Here is a 24,627-nt window from a genome sequence, read left to right on the forward strand (position 1 = left end):
ATGATTCCTTTTCTTCTCTCCCTGCCAGATGCATGATGGGATTTTCCCTGGTCTTCACAGTGAGGACCTGGTAGAGATGCTGGAGGTGAGAGCACACAAGCATGGGGCCTCCATGGAGTCTCTAACTCTCAGACCTGTGACATGAGCCTCCAGCAATTCATCAGTTATAGTTCAGGTTTTCCTAGTTGGGCTCTGGTTCCCACTGAGGTTTTAGCTGGTAGGTCTCTGCTCCAGGAGGTTGTGAATTTCTGTAACTGCCTGTCCATCTCTCCAACTGTGGAAGAAGTAAACTGCCCTGTGACCTCACTTCTCTTAGAGATCTAAGAAGAGTGGCTGATTTATTTTTTTCCAGTTTGCTCAATTTTTTATCATTTTAGGCTAGAGTGAAGACTTCTAAGCTCCTCACCTGCCAGACTACAAACTCAAAGTCCCTCTGCTCCTTATTAAAAAGGCATGTTACTTTAAAATTCACTTTGTCAATATATTTTTACTTTAATTATCAGTATATCTTAAATTACCTCTTCTTTAAGTTCACTACTTTTTAATTTTCAAATTTAAATAATACAAAAATTTCAATATTGTCATACAATTTGGTATGACTTTGTTCCTAAGCAGCTTTCACAAGTCTTACAATCTAACCATATAATTTCCTTTTAAATTTAGAGTTGAGGGATGCCTGGGTGGCTCAGTGGTTGAGCATCTGCCTTTCGCTCAGGGCATGATCCTGGTCTGGGGATCAAGTCCTGCATCAGGCTCTCTCCAAGGAGCCTGCTTCTCCTTCTGTCTATCTCTCTGCCTCTCTCTGTGTGTCTGCCATAAATAATAAATAAATAAATAAATAAATAAATAAATAAATAAATAAAATATGTCAAATAAATAAATAAATAAATATAGAGTTGAATAACTTGTCCAAAACAGCCATTAAAATAATAAACAGCATAAAACAAAATAAGAACATATTATAAAATCTAGGATTTTGAACAAAATTTGAAAAAATTACACATCATTAAATATATGAATATTGGGGCCCCTGGGTGGCTCAGTCCATTAAACATCTACCTTTGGCCAGGGTCCCAGGATTGAGCCCACATTGGGCTCCCTGCTCAGCAGGGAGTCTGCTTCTCCCTCTCCCTCTGCCCCTCCCTGTGCACTCTCTCACTCTCAAGTAAATAAATAAAATCTTAAAATATATATATATGAATACTCTTGTATTTATAAATCTTAATTATGTATTTAAACGGGCAGTATTTGAAACTTCCTTATTGTTTTTCAAAATTATTAAAAGGATATATAATATGATACAGCTTTTATTAAATTATATCTGTAATTGCTAAGGAGATAAAAAGAAATGTCCAGAAGCTCTTGTTATCTTTGTAGTCAGCATGAATGGTTATATAATTAATGCTTCTCATTACTACAAATAGAAAATATTCAACTACAGAATCATTCCAAAATCTGTATCTTTATTTTAAACATAAGTCCTAAAATATATGTCACACATCTAGGTAAATAAATGTATGTGAACTTAACGTTGTAATTAATTATATATTTCAGACAAATATTATCTACTTTTTTGTATTCTTACTTTAGAATAGGTTTCATTTTTATGTGAATGACTTAAGAATTTCCATGTACATTCTAGAGATTTGTTACTTCAGAAAATATAATCTTCTGTTTCCAGTAACAACATGTACACTTTAAAGATGTACTAAACCTTCAAGTACACTGAATAATGGAGATTTAGAAAGGATTCAGGAAGAAAGTCTGAGCATTGTGTCACCCCACACATAAGTGACAATGTCAGTAACCTGGCAACAGCCTACTTGCAAAGATATTAATTTCTTAACCTAAATTCAATTTTTTCTTTTAATCTCATATGAAATACAACATATATGTTACACTCACAGTAAAGATATTCTCTATATTAAGTATATGAAATGTAAAAAAAGTGATGAGTGTATTTATATTTATATAACATTAAAGTTCACTTCTGAATATGAAGAGCATGCTGATATGAAATAATCACAATGAAATTTAAAATATAGCTAGAGTTACAACACTGTGAAAGAAGCCTGCAAAACTAAGTGAAAATCAAATTATTATGTGTGTCTGTGTACCTGTAGAAATATACACATACACCATAAATATTATATTAAAATTAATACTATCATAAGTTTCTATGAAAGACCAGTCATACTTGTATGTAATTTTTCAAACATTGTATTTCTAAATTACAATGTTAACTAAAAAATCCAACTTACCTTTTCTTGTGAACTTTAAAAAAAAAACTCTTTCCACCAACAGTGTAAGAGGGCTCCCCTTTCTCTGCATCCTCACCACATCTGTTGTACTCAGTGTTACCGTTCTATTTCATGTAAAATGTAATAACCCCACAACCATATTTTCATTCCCCCATAGTCCTTCGTATTATTATCAAATGTGTTGCATTTATGTACATTATAAACCCCACACTACAATGTTATAACTTTGCTTTTAAATAAATTAGGAGAAAAAATTCTATTGAAAAATGTGCTATGCTGAATGCTGATTATATAGGATACATATGCACATGCACATCAACTGAAAAATATTAAGCTCTGCTTTTAGGAGAACTTAAAGTCAATATTCATGTGCCAATTTTCATTATTTAGAATAGGATCTTTCATTCTCATCCAAGTCTATATAAGAACAGACCAAAATTTGAGCCAGAAGCGGCTCAAACTCATGAAGATGACAATATGGTAATTTCAGGGTTGCACTGTGTCTATATATAACAGCTACTCTTGTAATAGGTCTCAGAGCCAGAAATTCATTTATAAAGGCTAATGGTACTAAAGGGCCGACTGGTGTTATAATGGAGAAAAAGATATTGAATCCTCATAATCTCTAATGTAAACTCCCCTGAAGTCGCTAGATAAAGGAACACTCAATTTTAGTAAAAAGCATTTTAGCGAGTTGGACTACCATCCTTATCCCTCCCCATTGAGGAAATACACGGACTGCACTGGAAGAAAAAAAAAAAAAAACCTCTTTGGTTCAACATCAGAAATGCACTTACTATATTTAAAATGCACACACACAATACAAAGGTGTGTATGTGTGTCCAGTGGGACTTATCTAACTCATAAGCTGAAGTACTTCCATCATTTATGGGTACGACTGAAATTCAGAATGACAAGCTACCCACTGATTCTCCACCTGTTTTCTGCAGAATGTGTTAGGATCCCCAGTATGAGGATTATTCTCCAGAGTTTGCTATTAACTGGCTGCAGAGATGTTTACCAGCTTTGTTTCACAGCTTAAAAAAAATGAAAACAAAAACAAAAACAAAAAAACAAAGAAAATCCCAAAAGGCAGACGGCTTTAAACTGCTGAGGAATTACAGTGACAAAGATAATTAAAAGGGAGTAAAATACTGAAAAAATGTCTTTCATTGATGTGTGGAGGATGGGACCCTGAGGAAGCAGGACAGGGAGAGAAACGCAGTGCTGCCTATCTTGGTAGCATATGCCCTCCGACAACAGTGAGGAAAGCTGATGAAACCCCAGGAAGATACTCTGGCTCTTTTGTTCTATTCATTAATAAAAAGAAAAATCCAGGCTGTGTGAGAAAAAAAATCTACAGAATGCTTCATTTAAGTGATTTAAAAATCTCCCATTAAAAAGGTGAAAATAATCAAAAAGACATCGTATTATTTTACACTAAATCCATTTTGATTAGATACATTTTTAAACAGCAGTTTTGTACTATTGCAATAATAGATCAGAATAGCTATTTTCAAAATACTATACAAAAGTTGCCATGGTGACAATCCAAATCTTTTGAAACATAATTAATTGCCTAAAAATTCATCAGATAGAACATGGCACTCTTCAGAAAATCTTTGCATTTAATTTTACGATATTAATATAATACATAGTGTTATCATGCACATCTTCTGCTTCATTAAAATTTTTTCTTTATGTAAAATGACTATTACAAGTATTACTGTTTTCATATATTAGTCTCATAAAAGAATTCTATTTTATATTTAAAGCCTGAAGACAATCTGAAAATATTAAGAATTCATGTGAAACCAGGACAGAAAAAAAAAAAAAAAAACCTTTTCCTCAATGTATGATTATGACCGTATTTATAATTATCCTCTTATCTCTGCTTTGGAATCTATCAAGTGTCTTATTTACCTTCAAAATATTGCAATGCAAAAATGTCTGCAACATAAATGACAAAGAAATAACAGCTGCATGAGCAGGAGAGCAGAAAAAAGACCCACAGAAAATCATAATCACAACATAAATATATCTTACTCTTTGTAGTCCTTCATACCAATCATCTTGCTCAAACCAATTTGAAATGTAAGTCATCCAAGCCATAGGATGTTTCTACTTTAATCAAGGCAATTGGAAACTCGGCATCAGAATAGTCGGCACCTAAAGTAACAATAATGTGTTTCAACCAAACAGATTTACCAAAATCTGCCTTGTGAAATGTTGTTCAGTACAAGAAGCTAGACATTTCAGCTGAGACAGTTTTAATAATTTACAATAACAGTATCTGTAAAAATAATGCTAAACCAGAAAATGTAAGCCTCTATGCTCAAACAGGAAAAAAAAAATCATATAATCATTATGCTGTTATAGAGTATCAGCAAATGCTTTATCAAATATTAGGCTTTCAGTTTTCATTCTTAAAAAAAACATATATTAGATTGAACTTTTACAAGAAAGAGGCAAATTATATCTTAAAGTTACCAAGTTACAAATAAGAAATCCAGAGAAACTACAAGGCAACAGGAGGCAAAAAAAAAAAAAAAATAGTAGTTCCACTTTCAACCTCAGCAGTTGGGAGAATAAAACCAGAAGAAAGCTTCTAGGTGAAAAGGTGTGCAATGACAAGGCTAATTCTAGATTTCTATGCTTGAGAGTTAAATTATTTTACAATTAGCTGATTGCTAATTACTGACATGCCTCAAAAAGTTTAGAGTTTAAATCACAGGCTAATATGTTCAACAGAGAATCAAAATCACATGGATTTGGCTTTTTTTTTTTTTTTAGTTTTACTCACTTCTGAAAGATATTATTTACTAGACACACTAAGTAAGAGATTTCTTGGAGAGTACGTGGACTAACACCCTCTGTAAATTTCAGGGGCTTCACCCAACAAAGTTCTGATGGATCTTTTCCTTACTAAGTTCATCAAACCGTTACACCTCAGTGAAGAAAAAAGGAAAGAAGGGGGGGGGGGGGCAGAAGGAAAAGGGAAGAATTTGGGCAATTTGAGTGTTTCATTCTCCGTATCCTAGAGTAAGATAGCACTTGCTCTGGCATAAAAAAGGTACATGTCTAGGACACAGAAGCATCACCATGGCTGGCTGAAAACAGCCTTCTCTCCAAAAACTTATCAGATAGAACATGGCACTCTTCTTCAGAATAATTCTTCTTCTCCCTTTTTCTCTAGAAATATTTTTGAGTATCTGCTTGAAGCCTCAGGTCAAGATGCCTGGGAATAGGTTCTCACTTCCACAGGAAGTTGTAGGACTGATATAATCTCTTGTTTGTTTACATCTTCCTGACCTCCCAGATTCTGGGCCCTTTCAACCAGTTTTGCATATTCTTGACTTTCTCCTGCATCCCCCCTCCCAGCGCCTATCCTTACACTCTCTGCAGTAGCCTGAGATTAAAACAGCAGCGCCTCAGACTCCGGCATCACCTCCTCTTCCCCTGTCCACTACATTTGATCATCAGGTCTTATCAAACTATCTTCAAAATATCCCTTCAAAAGGTCCTTCTCTCCATCTCGAACGTCAAAGTGTTAGTGAGACCCCTCATCACGTCCTGTATGAACTAACAAAATAGTTTACTTATGTCCCTGCTTGCACGGCAATTCCTAAACATGTTCTATACCATCATCATTTACGTCTGTTAGTTTTTTTTTATTAAAGATTTTTATTTATTTATGAGAGACACAAAGAGAGAGACAGAGACATAAGCAGGCTCCATGCAGGGAGCCCGATGTGGGACTTGATCCCCGGACTCCAGGATCACGCCCTGGGCAGGTTTGTAGGCAGAAGGCAGCCGCTCATCCGCTGAGCCACCCAGGCGTCCCTGTCTGTTAGCTTTTAAATGCTTTTGCCTTAACTGTCCTTCCCCTTTTCGCTGTGAATAATATGTCATGTCACATTTATGGTTTTCCAAAAACACAGCTTAAAAATCCTTCTTTGAAAAGTTCTTCAAATGCACCAAATCCCTCATTTGTTTGCCTTTCTTTATATATTTGCAAGTAATACATAGTGATTACTAAATGATTTAGTAATTTATGATTATATAAATGTAAATTGTGAGTTCCCCAAAACAAAGGAACTTGCTAGTAAGATACAAAATGTTTGTTGAGTGAACTGACAGTGCTAGAAGAGTCCTCAACTGATGACAGTTCACATGAAGGTACATATCACCGAAACTTGGAAAGGATCTAAAAAAATGTATCCAAGTGACAGGTACTATGCGTACCAACAAATGAAATGGGACTACTATTCAATTCCTTTTGGAAATGGCTAACCAAATCATTTAAGACATTAAGACATTTTTTAAGCATTAAATTAAATGCCAACCTGAACTGGTAACATTACTTTAAAATCATACCAGGTACATTATGCCATTTTATTTTTTTTAAAGATTTTATTTATTTATTCATAGAGACAGAGAGAGAGGCAGAGACACAGGCAGAGGGAGAAGCAGGCATCATACAGAGAGCCTGACATGGGACTCGATCCTGGGTCTCCAGGATCACACCCTGAGCTGCAGGCAGCGCTAAACCGCTGCGCCACCAGGGCTGCCCTATGCCATTTTAAATACAATGTAGTTAATAATGAATACTCTGTTTATAGGGCACATAATGGTTCAGAGTCCTTATTGTGTGGTATTTTTCCACCAGCACTATTTGCCATACCTACAAGAATTAAGAAAGGTAAAATATTTCACATCATGTAATCCCAGATGAACTATCTTGCCTCGTACATACTTCCTGATGGTAGACAGGTGTTTTGACGATCTGACAGTGAATAGAATCTGGTTTATTTAGTGTAGAAGGACAGTTTTCAACTCTCACATCTGCCTGATAGGTTAGGACTGTTTGGAGTAGAGAGTTGAACCCATAGCTGACCTCAGAGGGGAAGCACGCCATGAGCACTCAGCAGTAACTGAGGTAGGAAGAAGAGAGTCATGGTGGCCCTTATTCCACATATTTATATCTGTGGATTAGTCCATGGGTCTGACGGACTAATTATTGCCAGAAATCATGAAGTTAACTCAATTCTTAGAAAATTCTTACTACCTCTTACGACTTCTGATGCAAGGAAATGACAGTCATCAGAAGGTAAATATCATGTTAAAGAAAATAAAGAGAATGATGTAAAAGGTTTTGTATTGTCAGAAAACTTACTGCAGGCATTAATATCCAAACACATAAGTAATCTGAAGTTTGACTACTGGTTCTGACTTTTTCTGCGTCTAGATCTTTGCCATGACCCCATAATGCACAGACGGTACACCACTGCCTATTGCCTTTAGACTTGCCCTATGACTGGCTTTTCTCAGTGATATTGTGGGCAGGAGTCAGAGTATTCCAGTTCCAAGCTCCGGCTAAAGGGCCTATTTCCATTCATACTCTTGTGCCTCTGCCACCAACGAGAGCCTTCCATGGCTACCCTACTGATCCAAGAAGGATGAGAGACACAAGGAGTAGAGCTGCCACAGACAAACCATAGGTCTAAATGAGAAGCAGAACCACTCACTCAGCCAAGACAGATCTGCTGTAAAACCCGAGGATTATACTTGTGAGCATAATAAATGTGTAATGTTATATTTTTCTGAGTTTTTGGAGTGGTTTGTAACAAAGCATTTTCATGGCAATAGCTAACTGATCCATTAACTCTTGAGTACAGGACGACAGGTACACTCCACAGAGATTAGTCTATCAAATCAACATTCTCACCTTATCTACACTAGGAAATTGGGGTCTCCTGATGGAGAAAATAAGATTTATAGAGTTATGCCTATGTCCCTAGCAAAACAGTTTTAAAAGACAAAATTTTTAAGACGAACTAAATATAGCAAGACATAATTATATAAGGAATCCGAGTTATCTCATGTTCTTTTCCAACCTCTTAACAATTAATCATTGAAAAACAGTTGAGCTTTTCTTCCCATAAGAGAAAAATAATCAGCACATTTTGTGTGATCCATTCATATATAAGCAATGTTTCCATTTTGCTATGACTCTCCCTTGTTTAGAAGTGCCTTGTAATTTTGTGTGTTAGAACAGTTAGGACCACCTAGGAGGATAAGAACAATTATAAGTAAATAAAGTAGGGCCCTGCCCTCATTCTGAGAAGCTGGTCATGGCTACCAGTCATCGACATCCTACTGTAAGTATGGGGGTGAAAATCAAGACACGTGTCAGCAGCCCTGGGTCTAGAAGTGGAAGTACAAAAGTTCTCTGGTTGTGATTTTATGTGAACCTATCGTGCCATATGCTTATTTCTGCTTTCTTCTTCCCAACTGGATAATGTTTTTATTTACTCATGCCTGCTTAAAATCCTAAACAGAATAAAATGACATGTTTTGCTTATCCTAATGGTGGGGCTCCATGATGTGTGTCTTGGTTCTACGCTTAGATTTTTCCATCCAGTGTTATCTGATATCTCAGACCAAGGTACTGGCTTAATCCTCTGAAATTCTGGTTGCAGGCGATCTTTTCTGCACTATATTTTCATCCCCTGCCAGTTATGTCCTCTTACCCACTGTCCTATCCAAAGTCCTTATACCCTCTTAGTCAGCCGTTCTCTGCTCTCTGATGAGACAGCAATAATAGTGATTTTACGCTTCCTAACAAACTAACTAAACATGTGAAATAAGCACAGGCCATTGCTTATTTAACCAAACAGGGTCGGATCAAGTATAAAATAAATGGCATCACTCCCAATTATTCTCTTTGATCTGTCTCTATCTGTCCTGTCTAGAGTCATGGTGGGACAGGTCAGCAGAGAGGACAGGGCTAAGAAAGAGACTCCTGGGCCTCATGCTGAAGGTGTTGCACAAGATGACAGAGACTTGGGCTCACCTGTCTGCTGACCCTTACTATGAACAGAGGAGCCTCCTCTTGAGGCATCAGCTGGTTGAGGGCAGATGACAAAAGCACTACATCATATAATTCGGGGGAGCTGTCTACCCAACTGGATTAAAACTCTATGTAAAAATGCCAGGAGGAAGTCTGAGTTAGAGAGCAGATACAGAGTTTACCCAGTGTGCTCAGAATCCTCAGAATGATTCTACTTACAAGACCTTGGCTCCCAGCAATGGCAGACAAGCGTGTACACACACACACACATACATACACTTGCATACATACTGTGTGTGTGTACACACATCTCCAATGCTACTATCAAGGACAATTTGAAATGCTGGATAAAGATATGTAAAATCTCAAACTAAAAAAAGTCTCAAGAGAAGTAAAAAGGGTGTACGCAGGCACTTTTCCTTTGGTGGTAGTGGCGGTGGGCAGGGAATGCTACTTTTTTCCCCCCAATAAGATTTGCCTATAAAAGTAGTAGTAAATAAATAAATAAATAAATAAATAAATAAATAAATAAATAAATAAGAAATAAAAGTAGTAGCTAAAATACTGAAAAGTTACAATGGGCCTGAGTAATCTCATAGGGCCTGAGGGGGAAAAAAAAGTTGGAGTTCAGATGCTGCCAAAGAAAAACCTAATCTAATAACGGTGTCCTTTCAGTGAGAACTACCTGGATCCACATCTTAAGGCTTAGAATGAAATAGAATTAGATGATCCCTTACAAAGACAGGCTCAGCTTCAGATAAACTCAATGAGTGGATTAAGTTGATGTCGCCCCCGTGCTCCTGCCCCACTTCGTTAAAGCAGAAGCATATATTCTCTCTGGAGGAAGATAAGTTAAATTGTCAGGTTGGAAAGCACTCAAGAAAACTCCAGAGTAACAGGCCCTTCTCTGAAGAGAGAGGACGTATGAGTAGTTCCACCTTTGACAAAAGCCTGAGAGAAAGAGGTGACTGTCACAGAGGCAGGTAAGAAAAAAAAATCAGATAAAATGGTAATTAATTCCCAAAGGCCCAAGAACTAACTACAGGATCAGTTTAGAATAACTAGATGCAAGCTGAGTTTGCACTGTTGTAAGATCTTCTCCACAGGCTTCAACTGGGTGCTTAGCTCGAAAGACTGGGGGCAAATGAGGCACAGTCCCCCTTAGTGGCTCAGACATGCAGGAAACAACTGGCTGCAGACAGGAAGGAAACCCTGTATTCATCCATGAAACAAATCCTTCAACTACTAGGAAAGAGAAAACACACACCCTCATTGCCAGGGACAATGGGGGAAGAGAAAAGCAAAACTTATCTGCCTCCAGGAAGGGATACAAAACCCTCCTTCCTGACCCCAGGGACTTTTGGAGGAAGGGCAGAAGCAAAAGCTGCCGGCCTCTGGCAGGTGGGCAGGAGGGCATCTCAGGCTCCCATCCTGTTCCAAAACAAAGCACAGATCTGCTACTGTTTGAGGAGGTGCAAAAAAAATTGTCTGCTACTTAACACCCACCCTAAATCCAAAGTGCACATTGGCTGCCACAGAGAAGGGCTGGAGGGGAAAGACACAAATCTCCCCTAAGAACCTGATTCCCCCGACCTGGGAGATAAAAACTGTAATACAGTCATACCTGGCATATCACACAATAATTACAATGAGCTATGCACAACCCAATGGATAAACCCCTATGATGCACTAACGATTCAAAGTCAAACCTGAAGGGATACATATTGCATGATTCCATTTATAAAAAGCTTAAACACAAGCAAAGCTAATCTACACTATTAGAAGTTAAGAGAAATTTTCTTCAGGCAGAAGGAAGCTGTGATAGGAAGGGGCCATGAGGGGATTTCTAGAAATCTTCAATGTTTCTTTTATGCTAATTACGCTAATGAGCACATTTTGCTGGTACAAAACACCAAACTGCACATTTCTGCTGTCAGGTATATAATCTAAATTTTAAAAATTATACACTAAGAATCCACAGCAGTGCTTCCCAATACTAACAAAACAAAAGAGGGAAAAACTCAAAATGAACTTGTCCACATACAGATGTTGTACGACTGAATCATATTTCCTAATTTCACTTGGACACTTTACTTTCTTTCTTAGAATTTTCAGCTTCACTCACCACCCCCAGCCATCGTATTCGGGACACATTACCTTAAGTGTCTGTCTCTCTGAAATACAGCACTGCTACTTCTTTAATCCACAAAGGATTTTTAGAAGCAATGTCAAGGACAAGCAGATGAGGCAGATGGACACCAAGAATGATCTCACAATAAGAAATGAGGAAAAACTGGTCTACCGTAATAAGCAGAGGGAGACTGAGATGGACTACAATAGGATATGTGTTCGGGGGGCCAAAGGAATACCAACAGGGAACATGACAATTGCCATGATCGCCCAAGTGGATGCCATTAACGCCACGTCCACGACAGACCCTCTAGGACTCCTCAAGTCCTGCTTTCCCACAAGGAATGTGCACCTGAGCAGATGTCCACAAGCACATTCCTCCATGCCCGAAGAGATCTGCAGGGGCAGTTCCAATCCGAGCATTTCATGCCCTTCAAAGTATTCAACAGCCACATCCAAAGAACCATTTGAAAGCTCAATTTCAAGACAATTGCAAAGCTCCTCCTTGAACAAGATATCAGTACTGCTTAGAACACTCCAAGGTTTAGTGATTCTAATCATTAATAACAAAGCAATAAAGTACACAGTATACTTCTCTTTAGCTTAAGCCACATAGTATTTTTAATGTGTAGTCACAAATACAATAGACAAGAAGTGAAGTGTTTTTACCAGAGAATAGAATATATGCAAAGTAAAACTGAAATGGATACTCTAAAACTGAAAGCCAGTATCTGAAATTTAGATCTCAGAGGATGAATCCATTGGTAGACTGGATGCAACAAAGGTCAGGATTAGTGCAGTGGAGTAGCAACAACCAGCATACAGAGAAAAGAAAGAGTGAAACAAAAAGCACATAAGAAAGAGATAGGATATGCTGAGAAGTTAGACACAGATGGAGTGGCGATCTTCAAGGGGGAGGAAAAAAAATAGAACCAACCTTTAAAGATAAAAAGAGTGAGAAATTTCCAAAATTTATTTAAACAAATCAAGTTCCTAGAGCTCACCAAATCCCAACCAGGGTAAATTAGAGTAAAACCGTATGTAGGCATACTGCAGTAAGATGCTGAGAACCATGACCAAAGGAAACCAAATCTTTGAAATGGTCACAATATGGTCAAAGATCAACTGAAATAACAGATGTCAAAAGGTAATGGATTACATTTTTTTAAGATTTTATTTATTCATGAGAGACACAGAGAAAGAGGGGCAGAGACACAGGCAGAGGGAGAAGCCGACTCCCTGCAGGGAGCCTGATATGGGACTCGATCCCAGGACCCCGGGATCACGTCCTTGGCCGAAGGCAGGCACTCAACTGCTGAGCCACTGCGGTGTCTCTGGAATCACATTTTTAAAGTTAAGAGAAAAAAGTTAACTACGCACCTAGAATGCTATCACACTCAGTGAAAATATAGCTGAAGGCAAACTTATGATATATTCATAGATGCAAAAACTAGGGAATTTGGCCTGAACCAGAAAAACATTAAAGGGAGTTTGTTTGGCAGGAAGAAAAGGTTCCCAGAAAGATAAAAATGCTAGAGACAACAAAGATCATCAATAAGAGGAAATATATGTCGTTAAACAGAAGGAGATGTTAACTACCCAGGCCAATAACTGCAATGTCTTCTGAAGTTTAAAATATTTGTAGCACTAAAAAAATAAAATAAAATAAAAATAAAAATAAAATAAAATAAGTAAAATAAAATAAATAAATAAATATTTGTAGCACTAATATATGAAAAAAATAACAAAAGGTGAGAGCCGATTAAATGGAGTTAGGATCAATGAGGAGATAAAAGTAATCATTTCTATCAAATGGTAATGAGTCAAACCTACAGGATCTTTGGTGTAACTACAAAAAAAATAGTAAATGAACACATTATGAGTGAATCAAAGGAAAATGTAACTAGTAAAAAATTTGTGAACAAGAAAACAAAAGTTTGGCTGTACATGTAAATCAAATCTTAACAGTTATACATTCAATTAAAACAGATTAAAATTACAAGTAAAAGTAAAATTGGCACACTATTAAATTCAAACACTCTTTTATGAGTCATACATTATTGTAAGGGTATAGAATGGTCGAAAGTCAAAAACAGAAAAGTATATGCTAGAAAATCATTAACCGAGAGTAAGCTGTTATAGTTATAAAAGTAAAAAATAAATTTTAAGGCAAGAAATATTACTAGAGAGACAGAGGGATGCTACTTAAGAATAAAAGGAGAGATCTGACTAGATGATATGACAGTCATAAAACTGCACCCGAATGACACGACTTTCAAACATTTAAATCAAGAATGACAGAATCAAAGGAGAAATATACAGATCCATAATCATAATGGGAAACTTTAAGTAATAAATCTCAATATCTGACAGAAAAGAGAAAATCACATAAAAGTGCAAAGGATCTGAACATACTCAATAAAACTGACCCAATTGACAAATATAGACAGGATACTGTACCTAAGAATGATAAAACTCACATTCTTCTCAAGTGAACATGGAATAATGACAAAAATAAACCACGTACTAGCCATAAGGAAAACCTCACCAATTTCCAAAATATTGGAATTCTTTGAGTATATTTTCCAGTTACAATGGAATGAAGTCTGAGATTAATAAAAGAAAGATACCTAAAAAGTCTGCAACTGGTGATTAAACAATGTATTTCTAAATAATCTTTGATTCAACGACGTAAAAAGAGAAGTTAGAAAATATTTAACATTAGATGGTAAAGTCACAGCAAATAGAAATTCATGGGTTAGAGCTAAAGTGATGCTTGGAGGTGGAGGACTATAACCTGGATTACGTATTTCTAACAGAAAATGAGAAAGGAGGAATCTCAAAGATTTCATTGGACAAAGATTTAACTTTCTATCTCAAAAAGCTAGAAAAAACAAAGCTCAAAAAAATCTAAAAACAATTCAGGAAAAAGAAATAATTCTGAAGAGGAGAAAGCATATTTATATTTCCAAACATATAGTAGAGAAAAATCAAATAAAGCAAATGCTGGTTTCTTTAGGTCAACTGTTTAAAGACTTATCATGAAAAAAAAAAAAACAGAACGTACAAATATCAGTAACAGGAATAAAAAAAAAGACATCATGATAAGAACGACTGACAACCTAAAAAGAATAAGAATATTATGAACACACTTGCAGTAATAGATAACTTGAATGACTGGATAAATTCCTCAAAAAAAAAACCACACATTACCAAAGTTGATGAAAAAAAAATGAGAAAGTCTAAGAAGCATAACTAGGAGTCTACAATGAACTTTCCCACAAACAATCTCCCAGGCCCAGATGGTTTCACTGGCAAACTTTTGCAAATATTTAAAGATCTTTCATACAAACTCTTCGAGAGTACAGTGAAAGGAATCACACTTATCAATTCTTTATGTCCTGCCAAAACCCAAACAAGACATTAAAAGAGAGAAAATACAGAGCAATCTCTCTCATACTTCAAATATAAAAATCCTAAATGAAAGATTAGAGATATAACATATTAACAGACATTAAGATTTAATACTGTAAAGACATAAATTGCCCCAAAATTAATCTACAGATTCAATATTGTCACAATCAAAACCCCAGCATGTTTTAATTCTAAAACTCCTATGGAAAAAATAAAAAATAAAAAATAAATAAAACTCATATGGATATGTAAATGGCCAAGAAAAGTCAAGGAAGCCCTAAAAAAGACTAATAAAGCTGAAGGTTTAGACTATTAACTATCAATACTTCTTAGCAATAATAATAAAGACAGTGTGGTGTCAGGCTACAAAAACTCACTAATGGAACACAATACATCTAGAATAAACCTATTCATACGCTGTTAACTGATTTATGATGAAGGTGATAATGTTGCATACTGAAGACAGAACAGACCTTTCAATAATTGTTGTAGGTCAACTGAAAATCCTTATGGAAAAATACATAAAAATCTTCACCCCAATCTTATATTATAAAAAAAGCACCAATATTAGACAGATTGGAGATCTAAATATGTAAGGTAAAACAATAAAGCTTTCAAAGAAAGCTAATGAGAATATATTGTCTTTGGAGTAGAAAAAGGTTTACTAATTAAGCAAGACACACCAAAAAATACCAACCACAAAGGAAAAAACTTGACATATCTGGTTATATTAAAATTACAAACCTATGTTCATCAAGACATAATTTAAAGAGTGAAAAGTAAGCCACAGAGTGCGAGAAAATATTAACAATGCACATACTCAACAAAAAACTAATCTACTATCACTACACACACACACACACACACAAAAGACTGCTAAGGCAATAAAAAAATGGACCTAAGACTGGGACAAAAGAACTCCATCATCACCAAAAGAGGACAATGAGTATATGACAAGTTGTCCATGATTACTGCAAACTAAACCCACAAAGAGATACTGCTACATTTGCCACAGAAGGGCTAAAATGTACAATAGCACAGGTTGGCAAGAATACAGAGTAATTGAGACTCATATGCTGCTCATGGGAATGTAAATTGAAACAAACAATTTGGCTAACTCATTGGCAGGATCCTCTAAAGCTGAACAAATATACACCATATGACCCAGCATTTTGCTCCTAAGTGTTAGCCAACAGCAAGGGGTATTTTGGACGTCCACGCTCACCAAAGTTCAGGGCACCTCTATCACAGCACCAAAGTGGAAACTGCTCATGTCTCTATTAACAGCAGAAAAGATAAATAATTGTGGTATATTCATGCAATGGAATGGTTTACAGTAATGAGAGGGAATGGAAACAACTCCGAGCAACTTACAAAGATGAATCTCACTAACACAATGTTGACTGAAATAAGCTAGATGCAAAGGTAATATATTATCATATTATTCCATTTACATAAGGCACAAAAAGAGACCATATTTATCTATCCTGCAAGAGGTCAGGACAGTGGTTATCCTTGGTGGAGGCTGTGAATGCTGATAACATCCTGTTTATCCTTAAAAAAAAAAAATCTAGAATCTTAAAAGAAATTCAGAGAATTGCATCTCGATGACAGGTTTCTTTGGATCATGGTTATCACAGCCAGTAAGTTTTTTATCATGAATTCTCACATCCTGAAAGTTTGACCAAAGTTCCTAACTGGAATCTCTAAATTCATCTAGTCTAAAAATTAAAAATGACTTGCACGAAAGTAATTTAAGAAGCCTAAAATGTCCAGCACATGCTATGGTATATCATAAATCAAATATTTTCGATTTTAAATCATATAATGGAATCCCAAGTTAACTGTTATTTAATAATTTGATTTTCGGGCAACCCCGGTGGCTTAGCGGTTTAGCGCCGCCTTCAGCCCAGGGCGTGATCCTGGAGACCAGGGATCGAGTCCCACGTCAGGCTCCCTGCATGGAGCCTGCTTCTCCCTCTGTGTGTGTCTCTCTCTAATAAATAAAATCTTTAAAAAATAATAATTTATTTTCTAAGAATATCTACTTTGAACAATTTCTTATACATACTGTATTTCTAAGATACATAAATGTAGTCTCTCAAAATTCAAAGACAAACATTTTACTTTTTCACAAAAGCAATTCTTTTTATGAAAGTGGACACAGCAGAAAGTATAATAAAGTGTTTATAATATCTGTATTATTAGATAGGAATACATTTTTTGGTATGAATGTCCTCTTTGCCTTCGTTTTTTTTTTTTTCATAACACCTAGAATAAAGTTTTTTTAAAAAAACAAAATTCATGAGAGACACAGAGAGAGGCAGAGACACAGGCAGAGGGAGAAGCAGTCCCATGCAGGGAGCCCGAGGCGGGACTCGATCCCAGGACCCCAGGATCACGCCCTGAGCTGAAGGCAGATGCTCCACCACTGAGCCCCCCAGGCATTCCTCATACGATCTAGAATACATAATGAAATTCAAATATTCTATGGAAAACATTTCATAAAATGCAGATGAATCAGCATTAGAGAATTTTAGAACTAGAATGAGTGTATTATCAAACTATTTGCCCACATTTTTGCCAGTAAAAAGCACTCGGGTGTATTGCCTACACCAAGAGCAGCGGCGTGCCACTTTCAGCGCATGGCTCCCCTGTCACTCGTCCCCAGGGGAGGAGGGCTGAGGCCTCCGTGGACATCGTGGACCATCAGGCCGGGGCTGCACTCAGGGAATTGGCACAACAGTGAACTGGAAGGAGCCAGACCTCTGAAAACCTCTTGGACTTCACACTTCCAGCCTTTTTTTCTTTTTCACGGGAGAGAGAAGTGGACGTGCACTTTGTTTAAGCCGCTATTATTTTGCATTTCTTTATTGCATTCAACCAAGTCTCAGGTGGGCTCTTAGATCACATTTCCAAAGTTGTATTTTAGAAAGCAGAAGCAGTCGATAATGTCCATTAGTTAGAACCTTCTTTTTCCTTTTTTTTAAGATTATTTATTTATTTATTTATTTATGATAGAGAGAGAGAGAGGCAGAGACACAGGCGGAGGGAGAAGCAGGCTCCATGCCGGGAGCCCGACGTGGGACTCGATCCCGGGACTCCAGGGTCACGCCCTGGGCTGAAGGCGGGCGCTAAACCTCTGAGCCACCCAGGGATCCCCAGTTAGAACCTTCTTAGTCCTCTGCCTTTACATATAATCAGCTGCCCTGCTCTCATCAGCGCAGGCACACGCTGCTACGAGGCTCGGTGCTTACTGTCGCCCTAACACAAGAAGCAGGATCAGTGTGACCCGTTGTCACCGCATGTGCTGTCCGTGCAGCCGCCTCCTACCCGGTGAAGAGCATCTTTATCCGTGTGTCTCTGCCGTGTCGGATGGTCCCACCCGTTGCAGCAAGTATCTGTGGGTGCGCATCCCCGCCGGGCACCACGGCTGACTGTGAAGGACGCAAGATGAACAGGACACAAAAGGGGACAGAAGGCCTATGTCACGCGGCTCCCAGCGCTGGGGGCGCCTGGCCCGGCCGGCCGCTGTCATCTGAGCCGTGACATTCCCGTCTACCTGCAGCCCCGGGGGTCCGTGGACGGGGTGGGGTGGGGTAGGGGGGTCATGGTCCGCTCGGGGAGGATGGGACCCCTCCGGTCCCCGGGGGGTGAACGATGCTGGACTAAGCCAGGGGCCTACCATCACCCTCCTGGGGCGGTCCCCGCACTCAGCGTGGGCTTGGCACTGACAGTCAGCCATGGGACCTGCGCAGAACCGGGGAGGGCCTGTCCCCTCCTGCTTCCGACCTGGATGTGACACTTGCCGAAGCGTGAGCCTCCCTCCACGGGACCAGGGCCCGGAGAGCGGCCGCAATGCTGCACATCTAACATCACGGTGCCCTGTCTCCAGCCGCTGCTTCTGTCGTTTTTTTCTTTTTTTTTTTTTTAATTTTATTTATTTATTCATGAGAAACAGAGAGAGAGGGAGAGAGGCAGAGACCCAGGCAGAGGGAGAAGCAGGCTCCATGCAGGGAGCCTGATAGGGGACTCGATCCCGGGTCTCCAGGATCACGCCCTGAGCCGGAGGCAGACGCTCCACCACTGAGCCCCCCAGGCGTCCCTCTTCTGTAGTTTTGAGGCGTCTCTTGAAGTCACTGGTTTTCTGCTACTTACATTCCGCCTCATTGCTGACAGACACAAATGCATTTAGGAGACGCTTGCAGTAGCTGCTCGGCGGAGAGGAGCAAGGCCTGAGAGGAGCAGAGGGACAGAGGTGCCCCAATCTGCTTTAAGGGCTCGGGAAGGCGGTCCGGAGCGAGCGAGCGAGCGAGCTGTGAACGTGCAGGCAAAAGTTATTTTTCTCTGCGTCAGGTATGAGGGTACGTGAGGAAGAGAGTGACTTGTCTGCCAGACAAGAAGGCGAAAGAGAGCTCGGTGGAAGGTGGTGTAGACCACGCTAGGGATTGTGGACTTTAGTTTCCACGGGACGGGGAGTCTGCAGCCGTTTCAGCACGGTGATGACGGGAACAGATGCGGTGACTTTCAAATACCCTCCCACTCCTGCGAGGACTCGCGGGCGACAGCGCAGCAAAACATGAAGAAGTGGGTGACGAATGGACTACTGACCTGGGGGGTGAGCGCCAGGGAGGGCTCGGGGAAGACCACCGCTTCCCAGCCGCCCGCAGACTCCCCTGCAGCATCCCCGGGGCGGGAGGCCAGGCAGGCCCAGGGGAGGGCCGCGGAGATGCGCTGACCACCGTGCAGCGGGAGCAGGACGTCCGGGCGGCTGTGCCGCAGAGCCACGGGGAATCATGGATCAGGAGCCGGAGACTGGAAACCAGCCACAGACAGGCACAGGGAGTATCTGCATGGCTGATAATTCAGCACTGGGTGCTAGCTATTTTATTTTATTTTATTTTATTTTATTTTATTTTATTTTATTTTATTTTATTTTATTATTTTATTTTATTATTTATTTTATTTTATTTTATTTTATTTTTATTTACTATTTTTTTTTTTTTTGGTCCTAGCTTTCCTGCACTGACACATCTCTTAATTAGTTTGCATTTCCTTACTTACGTATTACAAAAGCCATAATGATGAAAATGTGGGCAAAGCTAGAGAGGTAAGCAGCCAAATATAAGCTTCATTAACTTGTTATACTTTCAGGGGTGCTGGCTGGCTCGGTCGGTTAAGGGGTCAAGTGTCCACCTTCGGCTCAGGTCATGATCCCAAGGTCCTGGGACTGGCCCCACATGGGGGCCCCCCTGCTCAGAGGGGACTCTGCTTCTCCCTCTGCCCCCCCCCACCTGTTCTCTCTCATTGTCTCTCTCAAATAAATAAATAAAACCTTAAAAAAAAAAACCCTTGTTATACATTCATATACCAACTGAGGAGTATCCAACCCCACGTCTCAAGGCTCGAAGTCCTTTCTCGTTCACAGGCTCAGTGTGCCGCGGGCTCCAGTGTCAGAGGCCTGAGAGGTGTTCCAGCATTTCCAGTGGCTCCTCTCAGAGTCTCTCACAACTTCCCACTTAAACACAGCAGATGTTCATCTGTTGTTCACCTCCTCATCATCTTCCTCTCTTTCAGAAGTCGGTCTACAGTTTTGTTTGTTGACACCCCCCCACCCCGACTTGGGTGCAGGTTTAACTGGAAGACCAGTTGGAGGAACTAGAGCCTGTGATTCAGATTTATGCCAATCCCACCCCTGGCTGCACTGATGGTTCAATGATGGGAAAAGAGCTTAAATGTGTCTAAGCATGAAACTTTGGACTTTTACAAGAAGTACTGGAAAAAGAGGCTCTACCTTCTGTCAATTTAAGCCATGGTCAATCTGAAATCAGAGCTAATGTAACCATCTTGCTGTCAGGAGAAGATATGAAGAATTGCTGGGTGCTATTACCTAGAGTTTGAGAAAAGCCAGCACAGTAGAGAGGCGCTGAGTCACAAGGATAATAATTGAGTACTTTGGTTAGCTATGACACATGCATTCTAACTAACGTTAGACTTTTTGGTTATACGAATAGTAAAATACATGATATTTTCTGTCGCTGGAAACAAAAGAATCCTAACTGGCTCTTATAAGATCACAGAAAATGCACACACACCTAAAAACCTTCATAGCAAGCACTCAAAACAAGATCATCATTCCTATGAGGAATTCCCACCAAATACAAAGGTTCTTTAATTATTATTATATGATAATAATTACTATTCTTTAATTATCATAGGTAACTGTGTCCTAGTGGACCATCCACGATACTGCTAGAAACTTAAAAAGCCTTTCTCCCAAGAAGTATGTATAAATTTACATTATCACTGCCTCACTAGCTGACCCCCATTTAGAAAAATAAGATCCATGTCAATCAGAAAAACTGCACTAGGTCATGGGAGCCGCAGTGCTGCCTTTCTCATTTCCATCATGCCCCTCTTCCCTGCCCTCTCCACTCAATCCATGACCTCTCTAGCCATTTGTACTCAGCAACTACCAAAAAACCCCAGCGACTAGAAAAGAAATAGGACACAAATGGGAGATCAGAGAGTAACACTGTACTCTAGGAAACAGAACTCTCATATGGAAGGAAAAAGCAAAAATGTTTTTGTTTTTTTTTTTACATATTTTCTCCATCCATTTAATCAGAATAGAGAGGAGAAAATTTCATCTTGGGACAAAAGAACCACAGTAGGTAATGAAAAGCATGCTAGATGATGGCAATTAGGTCAGGATCTTGACGTAAGTTTCTATCTATGTTGAGATTTTATATCGATCAAATAGTGATATAATTGATCCATGGTCCAAGAAGATAGAGTCTGGGCCCCCAGCCATCTGCATATTGTCTGCTGGTTATCCTGTATGGGCATCCTCTCATTCGAGAGTAAGAATGAGGACAGTATCAACGAAGATAAAAAGGCTGTGGGATGAGATAGTCAAAACAATGATCTTGAAGAAAATAAAAGGCAAGAGCAGAAGGATCCACATCACAGAGCAATAAAAGGCAGAATTCAAACTGCAAAAAACAAAACAAAAAATTGTATTAGTGATTTCAGAGAACAAGTTTTAAAAAGCTCAAAAAAAACATTGTGGGAAAACAGAAAAGTTTTTATTTTTTTTTTAAATTAGAAAATTAAATATACCAGTGTACGGGGGATGAAAACCAAACTGCGTATTTTTTAAAGATTTTATTTATTTATTCATAAGAGACACAGAGAGAGAGGCAGAGACACAGGCAGAGGGAAAAGCAGGCTCCCTGCAGGAGGCTGATGCAAGATTCGATCCCAGGACCCCAGGATCACGCCCTGAGCCAAAGGTAGATGCTCAATCTCCGAGCCACCCAGATGCCCCCCAAACTACATATTATAAACATGGTTAGAGAAGACTAAGGCATAAGTAATAGAAATAAAAGCAACAACCCAAGAGTAGCCAAAACAACATGACTTGAATTGAAAAAGATCCTGAATAGAAAGACGCTGATTAGGGTCCTGAAAGCCGTGTTCTTGTTTCAAGTAAAATGTTATTTTTCAAAAAGATCCATTCTTAGATATATTAAGGCAAACTCAGGAGATAATTTAGTTTTTTTACAATCCTATGAGCATCTAAGTAGAATTTTTTTAAATGTTATGTACAAATGCAGAGAGTTCAGACTGACATCATAGCTCACCACTTCACTGAACTCCACATATCAGTGGTACAATAACCATGTTAAATTTAACTAGTATGACCTCACTATTCTATAATTGGCCAAAATACAATTCATGTGTGAAGGGAAAATAAACAAACAGAAAGAGATTGTCATAAACACAAGGATTTAGAAAGCAATTTACCCACATAATATTCCTTTTAAAATTATGTGGCTAAAAATTACAGGCTTTTGAAAAAAATGAGCCAAGACAACTTAAATGTAGAAGTTCGTCTAATTTGAAACTATATTAAGCAAAGAAATCTGAATACCTAAGTTACATGGCTATAAAATCTATGTATTAAGAGTAATTGTTGAAAGAGAAGACCAATAATATAAAAGTAAGTTATAAAAATCTGTTTTCCTAAGTACTAAAATTTAGGAAATGAAGAAAACAAAAGTATACTAAAATCTAAAATTTCTTATTTCACAAAGGAAATCAACAGACACAATCTGTTTCTTGATATTTAGGGAGAAATTGACTCAAAGTACTTTTATAATTTAAAAATCATCATCATGAAAAAAAAATCATGAAACAAATATAAAATGTTAAACTTTTATGTTAAAATACACCATAAACAAGATCAAAAGAAAAAAATCAGACAAAAATATATAAACATATACATAACATCTTACTATGCAAAAAGTGATAATGAATCAATGATTTTAAAAAGGTCTCTACAGTTAAAAGGTATAATTGTGCACCTATATCTAAAAATCCATATGTAATTTATATTTATGTATAAATATATACACACAGATACATACATATATACTTTAAGGACTAAAAGAGGGACACCTGGGTGGCTCAGTGGTTGGGCATCTGCCTTCAGCCCAGGGCATGATTCTGGAGTCCCAGGATCAAGTCCCATATCAGGCTCCCTGGAGGGAGCCTGCTTCTCCCTCTGCCTGTGTCTCTGCCTCTCTCTGTCTCTAATAAATCAATAAATAAAATCCTTAAAAAAATAAAAACTAAAAGAATATATACCATAAGGTAAACAGTTGGCTATTTAATAGTTGGAAATTTATTATTCTTTTGATTTATTTAAATTTTCTAAAACTTTAATCATTTCTCAATTTCATTCATTCAACAAATAGTTATTAAGCACCAACTATCTGCTGGTCAGGCGCTCATGACAAAACACTCTACAAAACAGATAAAAATCCTGCCCTTCCACAGGTTTTATTCTTATGGGAAGGAATGAGAAAATGAGCTAAAAGCAAGCAGGTAAGTGAGGTATATTAGAAGAGAATTGGTGTAGGAGAAGATAATGTAGGAAAAGAGAATAAGGAGTTCTGAAGCTAGAGCTGGCATGGCAGTTTTTTTAAAAGATGGCATGGGTGACACTGAGGTGATGCTAAGCAAAGACCTGAAGGAGATGAGAAGGGCTAAATACACGGGCATCTGGCGTCTGGTGGGAAAGCATGCTGAACAAAGGTAGATACTGAATTTTCCTGGCTGGCTTGAAAATAGTAAGAAATGTCAATAAAAGGATATCAAGATGTATTCAAACATCAGAGACATATCAGGGTGTGGAGATTCAAGGTAGTTTTGTTTAACTCACCTTTCATAGGCTCTGGAATTTTGCAAATTTTCTTAATGGAACTGTACTGATTATATTAAGAGAGAGAAAAAAAAAAAAAACCCTAAAAACTTCTTGCTGAAAATCAGTGTTTAAAATTTGAACATAAAAAAAAATTGAACATATATATGCTCAAAGCTATGCAAAAAAATTGTTGTAATTATATAATCAATATATATAATCAATATGTGCTCATTAGAAAATATTTGGAAACTGCCAAAAAATGGTTTGTTTTTTTTTTAAATCAGCCATTGGCTCGCTAACTTGAGCTCCTCTCCTCTGTCTAGTATCCGTAATTCTAAATGACCACTATTCTCACTGACAGGCGGAGCCAAGGATTATCAAGGATGAATGAAATTTTAAAAGATCTTTAAATCAAGGTATCTCAAAGTGTGGGTCTCAAGTTTCTTGCATCAGAATTAGCTGGCAAACTTGCAGGTTACTGGATCACACCCCAAAGCTAGTGGGTCAGAATCTTACGGTAGAGCCTGGAAATCTGCTTTTCTTTTTTTTTTTTTTTTTTTTGAAGTTGTTATTTAAATTCTAGTTAGCTAACATGTAGTGTAACCTTGGTTTCAGGAGAAGTCAGTGATCCATCACTTACCTACAACACCCAGTGCTCGTCACAAGTGCCCTCCGTAATGTCCATCACTCATTTAGCTCATCCCTCATCCACCTCTCTCCAGGAACCGTTTGTTTTCTATAGTTAGGCATCTCTTATG

General features: G+C 38.2%; 1 protein-coding gene across 6 annotated transcripts in view; it reads right to left on the reverse strand.

Moving 5' to 3' along the window:
* Nucleotides 1–24,627, reverse strand: part of WDR17 (WD repeat domain 17) — a 113,043-nt gene that overhangs the window by 81,232 nt on the left and 7,184 nt on the right. For 5 of the 6 annotated variants that reach the window (XM_049094907.1, XM_025434042.3, XM_025434041.3 and 2 more), the window contains exon 2: nucleotides 4,308–4,430. The exons of the other annotated variant lie outside the window; for it this stretch is intronic. In XM_049094907.1, coding sequence (XP_048950864.1) covers nucleotides 4,308–4,373 — 66 coding nt within the window. In that variant the 5' untranslated portion in view covers nucleotides 4,374–4,430. The remainder of the gene's footprint in view (nucleotides 1–4,307; nucleotides 4,431–24,627) is intronic. 6 annotated transcript variants of the gene reach the window in all.

The sequence above is a fragment of the Canis lupus genome, chromosome 16, assembly GCF_003254725.2.
Source record: "Canis lupus dingo isolate Sandy chromosome 16, ASM325472v2, whole genome shotgun sequence".
Classification (NCBI taxonomy): domain Eukaryota; kingdom Metazoa; phylum Chordata; class Mammalia; order Carnivora; family Canidae; genus Canis; species Canis lupus.